The 20,048-nt window shown below is 44.0% G+C and overlaps 1 protein-coding gene across 1 annotated transcript in view; it reads left to right on the top strand.

Moving 5' to 3' along the window:
• Positions 1 to 20,048, top strand: part of LOC119436141 (alanine--tRNA ligase, cytoplasmic-like) — a 76,332-nt gene that overhangs the window by 32,020 nt on the left and 24,264 nt on the right. Inside the window, exons 8-17 of the mRNA XM_037702902.2 lie at positions 1,105 to 1,213; positions 1,341 to 1,379; positions 1,465 to 1,576; positions 2,246 to 2,370; positions 8,779 to 8,932; positions 9,016 to 9,185; positions 9,581 to 9,697; positions 11,251 to 11,391; positions 15,410 to 15,550; positions 16,149 to 16,261. Coding sequence (XP_037558830.1) covers positions 1,105 to 1,213; positions 1,341 to 1,379; positions 1,465 to 1,576; positions 2,246 to 2,370; positions 8,779 to 8,932; positions 9,016 to 9,185; positions 9,581 to 9,697; positions 11,251 to 11,391; positions 15,410 to 15,550; positions 16,149 to 16,261 — 1,221 coding nt within the window. The remainder of the gene's footprint in view (positions 1 to 1,104; positions 1,214 to 1,340; positions 1,380 to 1,464; positions 1,577 to 2,245; positions 2,371 to 8,778; positions 8,933 to 9,015; positions 9,186 to 9,580; positions 9,698 to 11,250; positions 11,392 to 15,409; positions 15,551 to 16,148; positions 16,262 to 20,048) is intronic.

Raw genomic sequence — 20,048 nt, 5'->3', positions numbered from 1 at the left:
GCTTGTGCCCATAAAAAATCATGGGTGCTGGCCGGGATTGTTGGCCGGAATCAAATTACTTGAAAAATTGAATTAACCGGAGTTGAATTAATGGAACTCTACTGTGCTGTGGAAGCTTGTTAACTTAAAGCTCTATAACAAATTCAACAATTTAGGGCCCACCTGGCAAACATGCATTATTCTGTCTTCTTAGACACTCAATATTCAGAAGCATTTGACAGTACACTGGTTAATTCGAATATGAGTATGAAAGGCGTGAGGAAATATTGGCACTGGCATCCAGTTTTCTTGAAAGAATGCAGTAGAGTATGCATTACCATGATTGTCATTAAGAAACGAAGCGTGCAAACCGATAGTATTTTTCCTCTTTTCTCTCTTGTTAGGCTGTGTATGACTTGTGTGGGATAGCAGGTGCGGTGGCAAGGGGCTCTTTAATTTTCATTCACTGTGAGATGGGAAGTGGATACCGTGGGAACAGTCAGTGAAGAGAATAAAAGGCATTTTGATTATGACCTGCATGCTAAATTTAAAATTGTCCAAGTGTGTTGCACCGGTAACATTTCCAGTGGTAACAGTGTTGCAAACAATGACATGAAAAATTCAGATGGGCTTGGTTGTTAAAAAGTGTGCTTCTTCATTTGAAGGCACATGTCATGCCACCACTTCGGCAACACTGTAGAGAAGGCCATACTGGAGGAGGAAAGTCGTGCATATTGTCTTTGTAGTTTCCAGGCACTGTTCCTCTGCGTTCAAGAAAAACTGTGGTGTTTTATTATGCAACAATTTGAGACATTGCTAATAGGTGGCTTTCTTCTGCTGGTTACACATTGCTGGGGCTGGGAGTACCAGCAAGTTGTTCTTTCCATCGTTTAAAACTGCATTATTGCACGCTACATACATATAGTATTGATGAGCAAGCTTGGCAAGCTGAATTCCTAGCTGGACCTCTGTTACCAGAGGTTTGTTCGTGTAGTCACTATTAATTCTTTTAAGAGGCTTTGCTCGCATGTATTCGTTTTATAGAATTACACATTAACCCAGGTGGAATGTTATAGTTAATCTTGAGTTTTGAGACATTTCCTTCTCCTGGGACACTTATTTCAGATATGTTCTTCGGAGGATTTTGCGGCGAGCTGTGCGTTACGCAACTGAGAAAATGAATGCTGCTCCTGGAACATTTGCACGCCTTGTTCCTGTTGTGGTTGGAATTCTGGTAAGTCTGTTTTCCATCCAGCAACTAACATCCTTAATGTTCAGGAAATGTTGATGCCAGCACTGTATGTTCTACGCTTATCTTGCACCCAGTGAATTTTCTTAAACATGATTTTTTTTTAATGCAGGGCGACGTTTTTCCCGAACTGAAGAAAGACCCAGAAGGTGTAAGTGCCATTGGTTGTTTCCAGTATCTAGGACGTGTACAGAAAAATGTTAAAAGCTATTTAGCTGAGCACTTTTGTTTGGTAGGTGATGGATATAATTAACGAAGAAGAGAGCCAGTTTCTGAAGACACTTTCTCGTGGCCGGCGTCTCTTGGAGAAGACTGTGGGCAAGTTAGGGGACCAGAAGTTCTTGCCAGGCAAGCTGTCTTATTGATTATTGTGCTTCTTTCCCCTATATTATTGTGCTCTTGATGTCATTTCTATGCTTGCATGATACTGCAAGTGTGTCTTGGTAGACCTTGTGTTTTTTGTGTTTTGAATTCAATAAAAGCTTCTATGAAATATGTTGAGACTAAATCAGATGCACACTGTGAATTAGTTACATGGACACTGATGTCACACTAAAATGATTGTTCCTTTCTTACTGCAAACATTAAATAAATATATCAAATAGGTGGATGCTAACATGCAAGTTATGCATAATGGTTTGCTAGGGCAGTATGTGGAACATTTTGATGCACTTTGCATATCACTTGTTAACATTGCACTGCACCTTTCATCTTAAGTAAGGTGAAATTTGTTGCATGCCTCTGTGGCAGTTTTGTTTGCTTTGAAAACCATAGCTTAGAGATGTAACTAGTGTGTTCATTGTTCACTGTTAATTTATTTGGGCAGTGGCAGCTTTGACAAATTATCTGCTTTTATCAGAACTCACCCTGTAAATTATTTATACCTTAAAAGCTTTGCTGCATTGTATACTATATACAACCACATTTGGTGCAGCAAATTTCGCTTTCTTCTGTGAAATGGCATTACTTATTGCTTGTTTTAGCAACTAAGCTGCTAACAGGCTGTTGTTTCTGCAGGTGATGTGGCTTGGAGGTTGTATGACACATATGGATTTCCCATTGATCTAACCCAGCTGATGGTTGAAGAGAAGGGCCTTGCTGTTGACATGGAGTCTTATGAGAAGGCCAAGCAAGCAGCTCAGGTGGGATATCATTGTGCTTTTTGGTCTGATTGATTGCTTCATTGTCAAAGGGTGCGTAAGCAGGTTTCGAGATACAGGGTGTTTCAGCGAACACTTTCAAAATTTATTTAAGGTTGCCTGTGGCAGATAGCCAAGTTCTAGTTAATGAGCTGGTCTACTCGAAGAGGCGGGCATTACTTGCTCAAAAAATTGAAATGCATAATCAACTAATTACCAAAAATTTAGTAATTGAGTTTTTAACTAATTACCTGATGGCCCATATTGCAATTTACAAATTGTAGCTGTGGAGTTCGCAAGGCGATCCGGATCCACTTAGAATTAATTCTCAGGATGACACCAGTTTTGAGATAATAATTCCCGAACTTTGTGGAGAAATGCATTGGCGTTCCAGTTAATTTCGAGCTTCAATGCAAAAAGCGACGTTTTGTTAAGAACCTAACTGGAACGCCAATGCATTTCTTCGCAAAGTTCGGGAATTAATATCTCGAAACTGGTGTCATCCTGAGAATTCATTCTAAATGGATCCGCCTTGTGAACTCCACGGCTACAATTTGTAAATTGCAATATGGGCCATCGGGTAATTAGTTAAACACTTAATTACTGAATTTCTGTTAATTATTAGATTATTGATTTCAATTTCTTGTGCAAGTAATTTCCGCCTCTTCGAGTAGACCAGCTCATGAACTATAATTGTGCTATCTGCCACAGGCAACCTTTAAGAATTTTTGAAAGTGTTCGCTGAAACACCCTGTATACAGTAGAACCCCTTTAACATGTTTTCCACAAGACCGTGAAAAAAAAAAAAAAATGTACGAGAAATAGTATTACGCAAACATACTGTTAACAGTATGTTTGCGTAATACTATTTCAGACTTGGGAATTTCGTGCACCAGGACGGCATCAAGCACCCGATCCTGCTTCCCGGTGATCACTGCGCCACTGAACTCATCTCAACGTGCTTGCTCTGAGGCTTTTTCACGTGGGAGTTGCAACAACCATCGCAGGACTCGGAGAGCATTTTTGAGTGACGAAGGTGAAGCTGTGTGTGAAAAGAGTGATCGGGCAGTATACATCGTGTATGCGCCTAAAGGCAAAACCTGCGACGGCTCCAATGGCGGCGCTACCTGCGGACTGAGTGAATATGTCGAAACTGTTTGACATTGTTTGTGCAGATGTTACTGCACCAATATACCTGAAAAGTGAGCCTACACAGAAATCCTACACCGTGTTCACCTGCGTGGTAGTTCATGCTATTCATCTAGAGCTTGTCTTGTGCCCAACTGCCGTCGGCCTCAAAGTTCTTCGTCGGCCAAGATTACAGCAATTGCCGCCGTTTATTGCTGCCAAGATTGCTGCAATAAACGGCGGCGTAAGACGTGCTGCTCTCGTCTCCTCAGGCGTATTGTCCTTCACCGTACTTGAAGCCTGGTATACCGGACGATGAGGTCCTCCGACTTTACAACTGTAGTAGATAAGTGAAGCACGTAGAGCACTTAGTTGTGATCACCTTGATTAGATTTTACCCCATGAGAAATGACTAGGTGGGGCAAATAAATGCAAACACCAAACTGTGCTTGGCTCTTAGATCCTAGTTTGCATACAGGGACAAATCCTAGTTTGTGGGTGTGTGCATATCACATAATAAAAACACCACTATAGATTACGTCTGTCAAATGCTGTCCACTCAAGTGTGATCAACCACGAAAAGCGAACTGAAAGAAGTGCCTCGTATCATGCATTGTCTAATTTGGCGTGAACGACCACCTAAAACTGTGCCTTCCCAAAAGTGAGCTGAAAGTGCCTATCCTTATGGCTTGACCATGAAGTTAGAGGGTGCCTCACTAAATGAGTTGATTTGTGTGGTCCAGGAAAGGTTGGGCTAGTCAAATGTTTGATGATTTAACAAGTGCTACCTCAATGGGCCTTGTGCGGTAGCAAGTTAGTGTTTCTGTACTAGCTGTTGCCTGTGTGACTGCCATTGGACCCTTCTGAAGCAGTGTGTCTGGTCCAATGGCGTTTTGAGTGGCTCTTTACTTCCGGACAAATACAGTTGCATGTCGCAACTGCATTAAACAGCTGTAAAATGCATTAAAGAAGTGATAGTTCGGATGCAAGAAGTTCCACCTATTATAGGCACTTATTCACGCTGACAAGCATTTCTTTAAAGTTGACTTCTGCTCTCTGTGGATTGTATGCGGCATGCTTTTGTTTGATATTGATGCATCACCTGTACAAGAAAAGGCCAAGTTCTTCAGAGCACTAGGAGTATTGGCACTGCATTTTTGTAACTAACATTGCAGAAAACACAAGGACAAAGAGTCAAGGACAAATAGTTTTGCACCACTGCTCCATCTTTTTATTTTTGGTGAGATCCTATATCATAATCAGTAATCATACTCTTGATTACCGTATAAATTGCACCAGTATAAATCCAGTACAGGCAATCTGCAGTATCAGAATACAAAACAACCTAAACCTTGCACTGTGGAAATGTCAAAAAGCTCTCAAGTTTGTGGTAGCTTCTACAGTAAATTCTCAATTGTATGAACGTTGGTTTAATGAATATTTCAGAATGAACTTTTAGAAAATCCCCGGCAGTTTTTCTATGCATTCCTATGCAAAAATATATCAGTTAAACGAATTTCTGAATAGTGAATATTTCATTTGAACGAACTTGGATCAGTAGACCCGGGCTCATCTTTTAAATCAGTTCAATGAAGTTTTGCACTCTGAAGCGCTGGCATAGCCAATGCCCACCGCCCCTAAATCGCCCCTCCAGTGGCGGCGGCGGAACATCGCTTGTGGTTACATCGGCTCCTGGTGGACAGTAACCCCGGTTACAATTAGAGACTTTTTGCATAAGTCTGGCCTTTTCCCTCTGTGCGGTTAAAGCGAGCGAGAGGAATTTTGCAACGAGGTGTTCTACTCTGAAATGTGGACAGAGGTCTGTCACCAGCTGGTTGTTGAAAGCAACACTTTGTTTGAAGGTTATGTGCAGTGTGACAGTGAGCTCGTTACGTGGGCTGAACTGTTGGATCTGGAAATTCTTTCCAGTGTTTGTCCCGAAGAAGAAGACTGCGATGAGGAAGATGCAATGGCAGAGGCAGATTAAAATCCTGTAACTCTAGCCGAACCCGCCGTGGTTGCTCAGTGGCTATGGTGTTCGGCTGCTGAGCACGAGGTCGCGGGATCGAATCCCGGCCACGGCGGCCGCATTTCGATGGGGGTGAAATGCGAAAACACCCGTGTACTTAGATTTAGGTGCACGTTAAAGAACCCCAGGTGGTCCCAATTTCCGGAGTCCCCCACTACAGCGTGCCTCATAATCAGATCGTGGTTTTGGCACGTAAAACCCCATGATTAAATTTTTTTAAAAAACTCTAGCCGAGGCTGTAGGATGCTTTGGAAAGTGTGAGACTTCGTGCCGCTGCAAAAAGCTGTGCCTGGGGACGTGCACAAAAACATAGACTTTGACAGCTTTGTTACTTCTTTGCGCTTTAAGAGCACCAGTGCAAATGAAACTGAAATGAAAAGTTTTTTCACAATGGGGGAGATAGTAACGTAACTATTGCGCTCCATACACCATAACTCCATGAACTGCATTTCACCCTTTTGACTCGATGTCTGCTGTGCCCTGTGCTGTTCCATATTCTAGTGAATATTCAGTTTAGTGAACTTTCAGTGAACTATTTCCTTGGGTCCCTTGAAGTTCACTCAAGTGAGAGTTCACTGTATAACACTCACAGGAGTACTTACTACCGCGGGTTCAAGCTTAGCGAGCCCCAGAGTGTGAACTACAGTTAAACCTGCTTATAACGAACCTCCATATAACGAATTCCTGGATATAACGAAGTTTTTCGATTCCCCACCGTTACTCCATAGAAGCACATGTATTTGAGATCTCTACGTGACAAAGTGGCAGTGGGAGACCCCCTCGATATAACGAATTTTCCCCTCCGACCACCTAGGGATTTCGCCCCAAATTTTGTCATTTTTGCACGAGCAGCAACCGGAAGCACCTTCTCCGACGTGATGGAAGGTGAAGCGAGCGCACGTGTGCGTGCGTGCGTGTGCGAGGCGGCCCTGCATCCCTCGACCCGGTGATCTTGCCGCCGCGGGCGTGATCTTTCCCCCTCCCTTCATTCAAATCTGATCCTGCCGCTTGCTGCAACTGGTTTAGCCCGCCAAGCCGGCACTCTCTCCTTTTCCAGCTGATGTTGCCGACGCGCTGGTACACGCTGTGGCACATTAGAGTCGATGAGCGCGGACACGCGCTGTCAAACGCTGGCGGCGTGTGGAAGCGCCGCTGGATAAGTGAGCGAAGTGACCTTCGTGCTGTTGTCTATCGCTTCAACGCAAACTGAGCGCCGAGAACACACAGCACGCAGAAAGCTACGAGCCGCCGACGCACCTACACTGCTAGACTCTGCCCCAACGCAGATCGCTTTCAAGATACGGCCTGCGCGTTTGCGCGCCGCCCCGCTATCCCTCCCCCCTCGCTCCCTCGCCGATGCCTCGAGCGCAACGGAAGAAGGCGCGCTTCCTCCCTGCGTTTCTTGCGCGCGAGAGATTTAGACGCGGTCGTCGGCTCCCCTCGCACGTTTTCACTCGCACATACAGCATACGGCGCGCGGCGACTGCGTTATCGCCCTTGGACTTTAGGGTACGGCCACGCTAGCGGCAAAAACACGCAGCAAAAACGCGCGGCGACGCGTCATGCCGCGCGCGGCAAAAGCGGCAGGAATCGGGGGTCTTGCGGCCTGCCGCACGAAATGGGTTCTGCGGCAAATGCCGTGTGCCGCGAGATGAAGAACCAATCAAGAGCGACGAGGGTGACGTCACGGAGCCATCACAACCGGAACGCCGCCGGTCCGCGCCAGGTTTTCAATCGACGATCGTCGTCTCTCGCATGAAACAACGAGCGCTCGCGGTGTTGCTCGCCCGTTCGGAGAGCGCGGGAGATCTTATCGCGCTGCCGCGCCATGGTGGTCTCGCGTCAAGGCGCTGACGCGCGGCAACTTGCCACTCGCTGCATGACGCTCACGTTTTTTGCTGCTAGCGTGGCCGTACCCTTATATACGGAATATCTACGAGCCAAAACCAATTTTAGGGCCACAACGCGTCATGGACACCATCTTTAAATAGCAAATACGGATCTCAAGGGCCATACTTTTGCTGGCGGAAACCGAAAATACGTCATAGTTGTCGCCCCCGGCACTTTGGGCGGCCAATGCCATCGTCAAGCCACCAAGCCAAGCGACTTGAAAAGTCAAAATGGCCGCTCGGGCTGGTGCGGGGTGGCAGTTCGCAACGTATGATGCGGGAATGGTCCCACAGTTGCGACGCAACAGCGGGGTTACCAATGCATTGAGTTCTAAGGGAGCTGAGCCGGGACCGGTCGAAAACGACGTAACAGCCGGGAAAACGCAGCCCCCGGGAACGTAACAGCGAGGTTCTACTGTAACACTATACGACGCCATCGTGACGCTCGCTCTTCGTTTCCGATGCCTCGCGCTTGTTCGAAACGACACGCGCCCACGCATCCGGTACCTGGTGTGACATTCCGAGGATGAGTGCTTCGACGAAAACGGAAAACGGGTGCGCGTTACAATTGAGGGCGCGTTAGAATCGAGTAAATACGGTAAACGTTTATTTTTCAAATTTTCGGGCTGAACCTGCATATAACGGAATATTCTTTATAACGAAGTTTTTCGGGAATTTGTCAATTTTGTTATATCCAGGTTTAACTGTATTTTCTTGGGTCCCTTGAAGTTCACTCAAGTGAGAGTTCACTGTATAACACTCACAGGAGTACCAACTACCACGGGTTCAAGCTTAGCGAGCCCCAGAGTTGCTTCAGCTGTCCCCATGTGTAATCTGGTGGGCTGCTGTGTGTGCGTGTTCAGCCTTGAATGAGCAACCAAACGCCATGCCTTAGGGAGCAGATTAGTGCCCAAGTTAATGAAGAACAAGTCTATTTACACCCAAGCTCAGGTGACACCCAACACTGTACAAACACCCAGTCCCAGGGGGCACGAAAAGCACAGGCCCCTCTGCCAAGGGTGAATACACAGAATGGGCACCCCTGGCATGTTGCTGTGAAAGGAAAACTTCGCACGACATGCTGTGGAAGGAGGAATGCTAGTCCTCATGGGTATGCTGCTAGAGTGACAGTGACAGGGTAGACTGACAGCCTGGCCGTTGGCTCTTTCTGCAGTGAGTGGGAAGGGAATAGGAGCTGGGGTGGAAGAACAGGCGAACATCTGGGAACATGGAGCATGCCACAGTCCCCACAGATTGAACTGAATAAAATGTTCTTAAAGAGTGTGTGCTAAGGAGCTTGACACTTGCCATGTTTTAATCAGCAGAAATTTAATGAGAGTTACGCATGTTTGTTGCTCTTTCTAGTTGGCATCCCAGGGTGGAGACAACAGAGTCGATGTTGGGCTCAAGCTTGATGTACACGCCATATCTGAGTTGCAGGAGAAAGGTGTGCCATCTACAGACGACCTCCCCAAATATGATTATTCAGCCAAGTCGGATGACAAGAATGCTGCATATGGTGTGTTGCTCACACTGTAGCTCTTTTTGCTTTTCCATCATTCATAGCTCACAATTTTCTTCAACTGCTTCTTCTCTGTGCAGATTTTGCTCCATGCTATGGCACTGTTCTTGTGCTACGAACATGCAAGAAGTTTGTGGACTCAGTTGAGGCTGGTCAACAGTGTGGTGTCATCCTAGACCGCACAAGCTTTTATGCAGAATCTGGAGGCCAGTCTTGTGACACTGGGTTTATGACTTCTGAGGAAAATGAGGTGTGTATTTTGCATGTATACTTTGCTACCTTGAAAAGAGCTGCTTGTTTATACAAGTGTTAAAAGCTTACAGACTGTTTAATTGTTAGATAGATGGCTAATTTATCTGATTCAAATGTTGTAGGTCTGTCGACCATTCATTATGTGATAATCTGGTTCCTTTTTGATACACAAGTCGTTGAATTTTCTGTGTTTTGTCACTTCTAGTAGCGCTGCTGCTGCTGGTGGCATTGTGGTTATCATTGAGAAATGCAGTTTTCACTTAGTGAATGTTTAGCTACATGATTTCTTGTGTCTGTGCAAGGAGGGGAAGCGGGGGAGGGGGGGGGGTCTACAGTATGTTCATACAATATTTCTACAGCTAATTTTAAATGTATGTTCTGTGTGTCCTTTAGGATGTGGAGTTTGCTGTAAATGAAGTCCATGTCCAAGGGGGCTATGTTATTCACATTGGAAGGCTTGGAAGCGGCACGCTCAAAGTGGGCGATAAGCTGAAGCTGTCCATTGATGAGGTTAGTACCAGGGTGTTTACTGTCTTTAGCCTGTGCTGCAGAAGTGTATACTGGTAAGGTGTAACGTGTCATGCTGTAGGAGTTAATGCTGCATATGGTGTGTGCTCATACTGTAACACATTTTTTTTTTTGTAACTAGGATGAGCATGAGTAGTTGGTTGTTGGCTTTAGGCTGAACTAGCTGATGCAACGGTTGGGTTGCCAGCAATTTATCAGCCTGAGTGTTTTTGGTTCAACTGGTATGGCAACCTGTAATAATAGTATCAGTAGAGAGGTGGCCAAGTTTGGCAGTATAGGCTGCAGGAACTGCATCATAAAAGTCTACACATCAAGTTCATCTTGCCCGTAACGTCTTTCTGGCGCCTGCACTCGCTTCCGGTGCTTTGCTGTTTTTGTAAACAAAATGGAATGGCGGTGGCTGCAAAAGCGTGGCGGTATTTTACGCATAAAATGTATTTGAGTACTTTTTGACTCTGTTAGCGTTACGTAACACTGGTAGATAATTTGGGGACTAACGTTTTGACAAGTTTCGTTAAGGCGCATTTGCAGTATAGTGATGTTTGGTTGTCGAGAGATAAGAAATGCATTGAATCCTATAGGCGTTCGCCGCGGATACAAAATTATTTCATTATGACAAGAACTTATTTATCTTTGGCTTTCGTTATCGTTCGACTGTACTACATGAAATGTTATGCGGATTTATTTTTTGAGACAAGCCATCTTTCACCTTTTGATTTTTTTGCTGCCTGTCATTGATTTATGTGTGAATCTAATGCAGTAAAACTGCGTTAATACGTAGTTGGCAGGAAACGTGGATAATTGACCGAAAATGCAGATAAGCTTCTATAGACTTACCGGCCAGAAAAGAACTACGTCCTTATTCTCACTCAAACACACGCAGACTAGTTTTATTTGCGAGCAGGCCGCAAAAAACCTGTGATGTTCACTTGCCGCCATGGCGGACTTGCAGCAACAACTCCTCAAACTCAGCAAGGTTGCGAGCCAGTTTCTCCATCAGGCCCCACTTCTTTGTGAATGCTCTCATGACGGTCAACGCGTGCACTGCATCGGATACGGAAGGGCTGTCATCCACTTTCATATTGTTGGGGACAACGTGGAAATGCCAGAAGCTATGGGAGCAGGAAACACACCATGGCCATGATGTTTTGACGTCTCTATCGCTAGCGACTGCAGTCCGTGAAAGGTCCGTGCGCAGCAATTTCACTATTTATGGCCTGCGCTCAGAACATTTAGCCGATTTCGCGCTTGTACGCCCCGATAAATGAATACTATGCACTAACCATTTGGCATGCGGTAAGCGACTGCGGCTTCAGCGGTCAGTCAATACATTAAGTTCAATGGTGGCAGGGGAGGGGAGATTCATGGCAACTATATTTAAACCAGAATTATTAAACTGATGCGTATTTACGAGGTTTTAGTTTAAGTGCAATGTAACTGTGAATTTTGTTTGTAAAGTGTTTGAGATCTATGAAATCATTGGTTTGACATTTGACAAATATGCTTTGGGACTTTCTGGCATTTCCGATTTGCAGGAGCGCCGCAAGTTACTGATGAACAACCACACTGGGACGCACGTTTTGAACTTTGCATTGCGCAAGGTGCTGACTGCCGAGGCTGACCAAAGGGGATCACTTGTTGCTTCTGACAGGCTGCGCTTTGACTTTGCAAACAAGGTGATCTTGCACTTCAATAAACAGTAATTCCTAATTGCATTTTAAGGGGGGCATGGGGGTGGGGGAGGGGTTATCTTCATTTAAAATGACCTGTGTGCCTACAAAACATTATTACTGCTTTGACTTAGTGTACTTCTGTATGCTACACTTTTAACATTAATTTGCATGGTGAGGTGAAACTACAGTGAAATCCTGATAATTCGAATTGACGGATAATTCGAACTGCTCTGTTGACCCGGCAGAGTCCTATGTATTTGAATAAAGAAAAACTCCCGCGAATTTGAACTCCAAGAAACCACGCAACAATTATTTCAAACAAAATCTTTACTCTCTTGCATTGTGTATTGGACAAACCCAAGCCAAATGTTCGATGTGTCAAGTAAAAATGATGAGCCGCGCGCCCTCCTTTCCCATTCAACTTAAAATGAGCTGGAAGGAACCGGAAGGAGCTCCCAGCACACGCTTTCACCTGTACCACCCCCCTCTCCTAGTGCAGGGTTGATCGCATTACCATGTTCTCGTTGCATGTTTTTCCTCGCATCCACAGCAACCAGCACGAAGCGCCATCTCATTGCACTTGGATTTTATACAGAACCTAGGCTCCTTCCAGCACATGTCATATGCATATGTCTTTGTGTGCTGATGGAGGAAAGATGAGACTAGAATGCGAGCCCGATGAGGCTTTTGATTTTGCATGCTGTACTGCACTATTGATCGGGCACTGTATTTAAATGGGCTACCCTTTGTTTGAACTCCGCTTATTCAAATAAATTTCCAGTTCCCTTGGAGTTCGAATTAATGAGATTGCACTGCAGTTTAACCCATTCACTTTTACAGCCGGCGATTTGCCGTCCGCTCAAACAACAGCTGCTTCTGGCTATTTTTCATAGATGGCAGCACAATGCAGGCAGCACATTGCAGGCTATTTTCTAGTTGTTTTGGGTTTGGCACACTAGATGGACATATTTGTCTATACTTCCAGCAGGAGTTTGTAAAGCAATGGAAAGCTTCCTGCTCGTCAGACTCCACTTCCTTGTTGTAGCCGTTGCAACCAGAGTACCATGCTTGAAAAAAAGTGTACAGGCTTCCGAGTGGCCTCATTTTTTTCAGCATAACTGTGAAGCAGAACCACTCAACCAAAAACTGTGAAGCAGAACCATTCAATGCTATGCTTAGTTTTCCGAGGCCAAGTTCTCTCTGCGTTCCTGCACATTTGAAACTTTTTTTATGCTCACTTTCTAGTTTGTTTTACTGCATTTGACGCAGAAGCCTTTTGTGAACAAAATAAATTAAAAATTTTGTCTATGCGATGTCTGTAGCAGATTTTAGAGCAATTTTCTTACAATATGGAACACGCTCAAGGAAGCAGGAAAATATGCCGTGGAACACCTAGCGTGGCGGAGTGCCGAGTGGGGGAAAGCGAAGGGGTTAGAGGTGACTAGAACTAGCTCTGCTTCCTTCACAATGAAATGTGGCCCTTCTTGGCCAGTAACGAGCTGACTGGCCAGATTTGCGAGTGATGCTTCGGCCGCATTGTCAGAAAGATAATATAGTTGTATTGTCACTGTTGCAATAGTGCAAGTTGACGGAAAAACACCATTTCAAACCTATGTTCTTAGTAGTGTTGACACCATCATGTCTAGTTCTAATGTACTTGTGATTGTATGAAACAGTTCGATCTGAACCACAAGGATTCATACTTTTGTTTATGACTAGGTCACATGTTTCATTCACTGCCACATTGGCTGTATTCCAATGGGGGTTGTGTGCAGAAATGAGAAATGCTTGTATGCTTAGGCTTGGCGAACAATAAAAACTGTGAGTGGTCAAAACTAATCTGGAGCCCTCCTATGCAGCATTGTTTTTCTTATGATGGTACATAGGCAGTCATTGCATATAAAAAAACAACTAAAGGCCTTTAGCATAAAAATGCAACTGAAAAGACTTGGGATCGCAAGTTCCTTTTTACTGCATGATCTTGGTGGTAAATCTCCTTCTCTTGCACACAATGCTGCTGACATACATGCTCTTCCTCATCAATCATGTTAACGAACTATTGGTAGCAAGGCACTGAGACACTACTACATGGCTTGTTGAAGCCTCTTTGTGCGCTGGTGCAGCGTAGTGGTGCCACTAGCTTGGGCACTTGGCAAATGACTGCACCTACCTTTGAGATTTTGGGCCAACCTTTGCATGTTTTTCTGCATATTTTTGCTTCTTGTGTGAGGGACACATAACACATGTGAAGCTGCAGGCAAGAGGCTTCATGAACCAGTGCTAACACTTATGTATAACTTATGTTGCACTTAGAAACTTATGTACATATGATTGTAAAGAACTGTGAAGGAAAGATTGGAACAGTGGCCATATTCTCGTGTTACTTTTGGGGATGCTCTTGCTTTCGGGTGACATAATTTGAAATGTGATGCCTCGTTGGGTCAACACTGGCTCATACATGAATGCCCAGTTACCCACTGGCTCATCTGATGAATGCACACTGAAAGTGATGTCCCCGAAAGTGACTGTAACATTCTCACTGTAATTCTAAGCTGTTGTTTAGCAGCAATGAGTAGTTAAGAAACATGCGCAATGATCGTAACAGCGTGGGTACCGTTGTGCTCAATAAGCGTTCAAATTATTATCTGTAGATGCATTGCGTGACTACCTCGTTTGTTGAATACAATTTCCGCCAATGAATAAAATAGTTTTGGTTGGTAAAAATAGCATACCGTACAGTGTGAATCACACTTGGCGAGGGTCGAGCGTCTGAAGAAGTGTTAACTGCTTGATTGCAGCATGTTTTGTTTTGTTTTTCGTTTATTTTTTCGCGAGAGATGACAAAGGCAATGCCGAAGCTCGGAGCTTATTTGTATCATGTTGGTTTACCAATCACAGTGACTGCTGTGTTGAGCAATGCCATCGGCCTCATATGGGAGGCTAACGTAGACATAATGTAGTGAATTCAAGTCTATTAGACTTGAAATGCTTGAGAATGATTCCGGTTGCTGATGAAAATATTTAATAACGATTGGCACTTATATGTGTCAGGTTGTATTGGATTGGCTGTTAACGAGCACTCATGTTTTAGTTCCACGCCAAGCGATCAGATAGCGAGATTTTCCAATTCACAGACACTGCTGCTCTTCTTCGATTGGAAACCAATGCAGCCAGAATAGTTTACAACACGTACACACACACGGCTGATGATGCAAGTCGCATTTTTGCGCAACTAAGCAAAATTTCCTCATACTGTAGTTAGTGCTGCACTGAAATTCTACACAAATGGTTTCCTGACGACTCTGTATTAACTGACATCATGTAAATTTTTCGGAGAAGGAGCTAAAACATCTGCAAGTTCTGCAGCATGCGACGGCAACACATTCAAGCAGCATCACACCCGCTCACACAAGCCAGAGAAAAAGCAAAGCTCGCGGTGCGTTCTTTCCCCCTCGCCTGATGAAAGGTCTATAAAAACAAAAATATTGCTATTTCCGCTTGACTGAGAGGATGAATGATTTTTTTTCTCTAGCTCCCTCCCTCCGCGGAGCGGATTCACTTTGCACTACTTCGCCAGGAAGCACCCCCCCCCCCCCCCTCTTTTTTTCTTTACCTTTGGTGTCCCGTGGATGCCTTGCCAGGATTGTAATCTGCGATCCTCGATCTGTGGAACCGCCAGTGTTGGCTGTCACTGCGAAACTTCGTCTTCACCGTAGAGTATATAAGAAGCAGTTCTTATGAAGCGGATTTTCTTTACAGTGAGTCTATGGAAAACCAACCAAATGTACCCACATTGTTCAGTATATCGGAGAACTTGGCTTAACCGAATTCATCTTTATGGGAGTTTACAATATATTTCATTACCATGCAGTTCATTGTAGTTGGCTTGATCATACTCTTTTAAAGTATGTGGCTTCTTAATTGCTAGCTGTGCCTTGAAGCTACCATTAATTACCATTGAAATAAATACCATTGAAACTACCAAGTTAACTTGAATGCATATATAATATATTACATGCAGAAGCCAATGTCACCAGCAGAAGTAAAGGCCGCTGAACAACATGCAAATGAAATGATTGCGAAGAATGGAGTAGTGTATGCCAAGGATTCGCCTCTTGCTCTTGCAAAGGCCATTCAAGGACTAAGAGCAGTTTTTAATGAGGTAAGCGTAAAACTTGTTTCTGGCTACTTTGCTTTCAATTATGTGGTATTTTGTGCAGTTTGTTTCTATTCTTTATTCTTGCTTTATACGTGGAAAAAGCCTGCAAGTTCTCTTGACATTTAACCTGTCCTCATTGACTGAAACATCATTGTTTGCTTCAGATAAAATGGCTGCCATTCATGATTGCTGAGCACTCTTACAATCACTGCTAGCTCTCATCATTCTTTTTTTATTGAGTATTCACACCAGGTTTCAAATTACAAATATCTTTGTTGCTTAAATACTGTAGGTACCAGATGCTTTTGGCCAAGTATCAGTAATGACTACAGGCTAGAACACACAATATTTGGTCTTAAAAGGCAGTGTGGGTGACTTAGAACTATTTAATGCAAAGTTGGTTGAAGAGGGCCTATTGTAGCTACTTAGGCTGGAGAGGTAATGATGTAAATTTCTTGTGTTTTTTGGTTGGTTGAGATTATGTAGTGTGACTGCTGAGCTGGCAGCTAGTATCCACTAAAGCTTTAGGAGACAAATTTTGGTGCAGTGCTATCACCTTAGAGTGGTGTTGCTGCTTGTACAATGTTGCGTTTATTTGCAGACATACCCTGACCCAGTACGTGTTGTCTCTATTGGCATTCCTGTTGAAGAAATGCTCGCAGACCCTTCAAGTCCTGCAGGATCTGTCACATCTGTAGAATTCTGTGGAGGAACGTAAGTTTCCACTTCATTGTGTTTTTCTGCTCTGTTCTTGTCTCTCGCTCACTAACATTTTTGGAATCTTTTTGAAGCTTTTCAGCAGAAATATAACTGCTTGTTGTTATTGGCCTCTTCAACTCATGAAGAGGTTGTGTTGCGCAGCATTTATAATATGTATGAGAATAAACGGTCTCTGAAAGCTGCAATAAAGCTCTATCATCGCCATTAGAGCTCACCTATTGTCACAGTAAAGCTTAGTAAAGCTGTCACAGTAAAGCTGTCACAGTAAAGCTGTCACAGTAAAGCTTAGTAAAGCACTGCCAGAATGCTCTGAAACGACCAGTCCAATTTTGCCATTAGTAACCTAATACGTAATTACAAATGCAGCTACCAAAGTATTTCAGCTGCGAAAGTTTAGCAACAGCTTTCTTTATTTTCATGGTGGCTACACTATAACGGAGAAAGAAAAATAGCAATAAACATGCTGCACAATGGAAGCCTCATTTCATTATAGCCTTCCTCGTCATTAGTGGGTTGTCATGCCAACATTGCTAGTATGCTTTTACTGATTGCATAAAGCAGATGTATCTGAACTGGAAGGCTTTGTACTTGGCAGCTTGTTATGACTATACATATTTTCACCTTACACACGGCAGTCTAAGGGCTTATGCTTGCTTGCACAGCTCCTCAAAAAACAAGTCCTGTCTTTTTTTGTTATGCAGTTCTCGTGGGAAGGTGGGGGAATAGGTATTCATTGAGAGGCAGATCTAGATGCTTTTGACGGGTAATGCATAAAGTGAGGCTTTAGCTTGGCTTTTACATTACATTGTCAGTATTTCAGCTTAGAACGACAGAAAGTTGAGCTAGTTGGTAGGGATTCATGCTAGAAAATGTTAGGCGTGCAGGCACAAACACAAGAAAAGGGTTGTCCCTTTCTCTCTTCTTGTGTCCGTGCCTGCTTGCCTAAGTTTTTCCTAACATGAATATTTCAACATTGCACCATCTGTTTGAAAAGGGGTAACCCCAGTGATTGTGGGATATGTGGGTTTCAGGTCTTGCACATGGGTTCTATTGCTGGCACTGGCTTGCCTTTATACAGTTGAAGATGTAGAAATCCTACGGGCCTGAATGCTCTCTGTTCAGACCACTGCTGCAGAAGTGTCCCAAGGCCTTTATGTCCTCTCCTGTCATGGTTACTGTGAGCCAAAATATATACAAAGCATAGGCATTGTAAAGATTGCCAAAAAACTGTCCCCTTGCCGGCAGTAATAATTTTTACAAAAGTCAGAGGGGCTTTAACATTTGATACTCTCCATACAAATAAATCAGGTGTGCATGAAATCTCAACATATTAGAAATGCTCATGAATGTAAAGTCCACGCATATGCAAATGCTTGCATTCATGCACAAATTTCCTTTGGTAGGAGTTGTAAGTGGGAGAAGACTGGCAACAACTATTTCTTGATTTCCAATTATGTTGAACTACTTGACCTTCACTAATATTTCCCATCTTAGATCAGTTGTATATGATAATGTATTTTAGTTCGATTGTTCAAGTGGCTATGAATTGAAGCACACTACTGCGCAGTCTGTTGGACTTGTATGAAACCCACTTTAGACATGTCCCTTTTGCACCTTGTGCACCTTGTCTACATGGAGAATGGATTTTTTTGAGAAAGGTTTATGAGAAAGAACCTACTCTTAAAAAATCGAAAAGGAGCTGACTAGAAATTTGTGATGTGCAGTATGCGGTGAAAACCTGTTTTACTTTAAGCTGCCTAGAAAGTGGGCCGTTTCTGTTGTTTGATAGTGCCAGTAGCATTTGTAAGATGTCTTTGCTTTATTGTTGCTAGCTGCTGCAGCATACCTTATGACGTCGTATATTGGTACAGCAGTGTAACTGTACCGGATTTGGCTACAGTAACATACATGACATACAGTCAACAATAGAACACATCGATGTCATAAGTCAGGTAATTGAGAAATCTTCCGAGTATAAACGTCATGGAGGCATTGTGTAGTGAAGGAGTACTGGAAGGATATGTGAATATCCTAGCAAACATCTGTAGACCATTTTATTGAGGGCACTGTCATTTTGCGATCACAACGCCGTCAATCGTCTGGCGCAGTACCATGCTGGCATGTGGAATATCGCTGAAGGGTGCACGGCGAGTGTGCTGTTGACACCAAGTGACAAGTTTTCATGTTTTCCTGCGAGGTCTCAGCCAGTTCTTGCGATTTAGAAACTTAGTGTGTCATCACTAGTATGCTTTGAGCTTCGATATAGCTGCAATATCGAACAGTGGCGAGCCTAGAGGCGCTGCCACAGCTCTGCCCGCGATTGAAATAGGATGCGAGTCATGTCTGAACATTGCCAATACATAACATACGTGCAACGTGCTATTATTGTATGTCTAGCCTTGAACATATTAGTCGAGCCTTAAATGCTATTGAGGTATCACACAGGTGACAACAATCAGAGTTGTCTTCGTGTGCCATGTGGTGTGCCGCTTCAGTGTACATCCCAATCCAGGTAACTAGCAAAGCTTCGAGGAAACGCGTTTTGCTAGCTTTCGTGGTCCTAAAATTTTCTCGGTACTCTTTTGTAAGCATTTTTTACCTAGCGCCCAGACATCAAGCTTCACAAGATAAAGAACTGCAATATAACTTGACCGGAAGGGCCTTTAACATGGATAAAACGACCTATGACAGTGGCTGCAAATATGCCACGATCAACCAGACACTCGTGACGCGTTGAAAGAACGTGCACACTCTTAGGTCTCGAGTGGTGCTTGTGCAAGAGCACCTCGCCGACTCGAGAGAGCTGAAAAACGGAACTACTTTCTGCAATAGCAACTTCATTGTCTGAATTAATAACTGCGCGCAATGCTTGGCGTCGGCCAGAGAGGTTGCCGGCGAGATTCAGAAGCACTGGAGAGCCCATGTGAACTAGGGGCGGCTTGCACACGGCAGGCATGGTTTCAGTTACAAAATAAAAAAGAACACACCTTCATTTTCTTCATTGGCACATACTGTTTTCATGATACGTCCCCGGTCAACTTCCACTAGGACGTTGGTTGCCAAGCATAATAATCTTAGAACACATTCGAACAGAGTAATTTTAATGTCCATGCATGAAGAACTAGTTGACTTCGTTCATTGGCACTAGTGACCGTATTGAATACGCACCTTTCGTTCATATCTCAGTTTGACCACGGGGGCCGAGTTCATTGCCATGCGCTCAGTGGAAACAAAATATGCTGAACATACACGCGTTGAAGCTGATGGCGTCAAGTCGTCGCTGCTTATGCTGGCAATCCAAAGCCGACGCTTGTCTACAACCATGCGGCTGAAGATGCACTTCACATTCGCTTAGGAAAGTTATTTTTACAGCCGAATACAGCACTGTGGTAGCCCGTTGACCTTGAGTCATCTGACATCCCTGCAATCAGACGGAACACGTTAGATCGCACTAATTCGCAATGAAACCGCTACCATTCCAAGCTACCAGTGCGAGGAGGAGAGCAGTGCAGCGGGCTGGTTCAAGGCTATGTTTGTCCTTGCTGATAAAACATTCTATAAAGATTCCACAGCCACCTCATGGGAAAAGTGGGAAAATACAGATTAAGAAGGACATCAGGCAAGAAGACACCTCTGCATGCTTATAAATATTAAAGCTGTTAGACTAGGTAGGATTGGAAATTATGATCAACGGTGAACATCTCGGCAGCCTGAGGCTCGCAGATGACATATGTACTGTTCACGAATGCTGGAGATGACTTGCAAAACATGATTGAGGACC

Source organism: Dermacentor silvarum, chromosome 1 (assembly GCF_013339745.2).
Source record: "Dermacentor silvarum isolate Dsil-2018 chromosome 1, BIME_Dsil_1.4, whole genome shotgun sequence".
Lineage (NCBI taxonomy): Eukaryota > Metazoa > Arthropoda > Arachnida > Ixodida > Ixodidae > Dermacentor > Dermacentor silvarum.
Note: the sequence above shows the minus strand (reverse complement) of the source record. Positions and strands in the feature narration are given on the sequence as shown.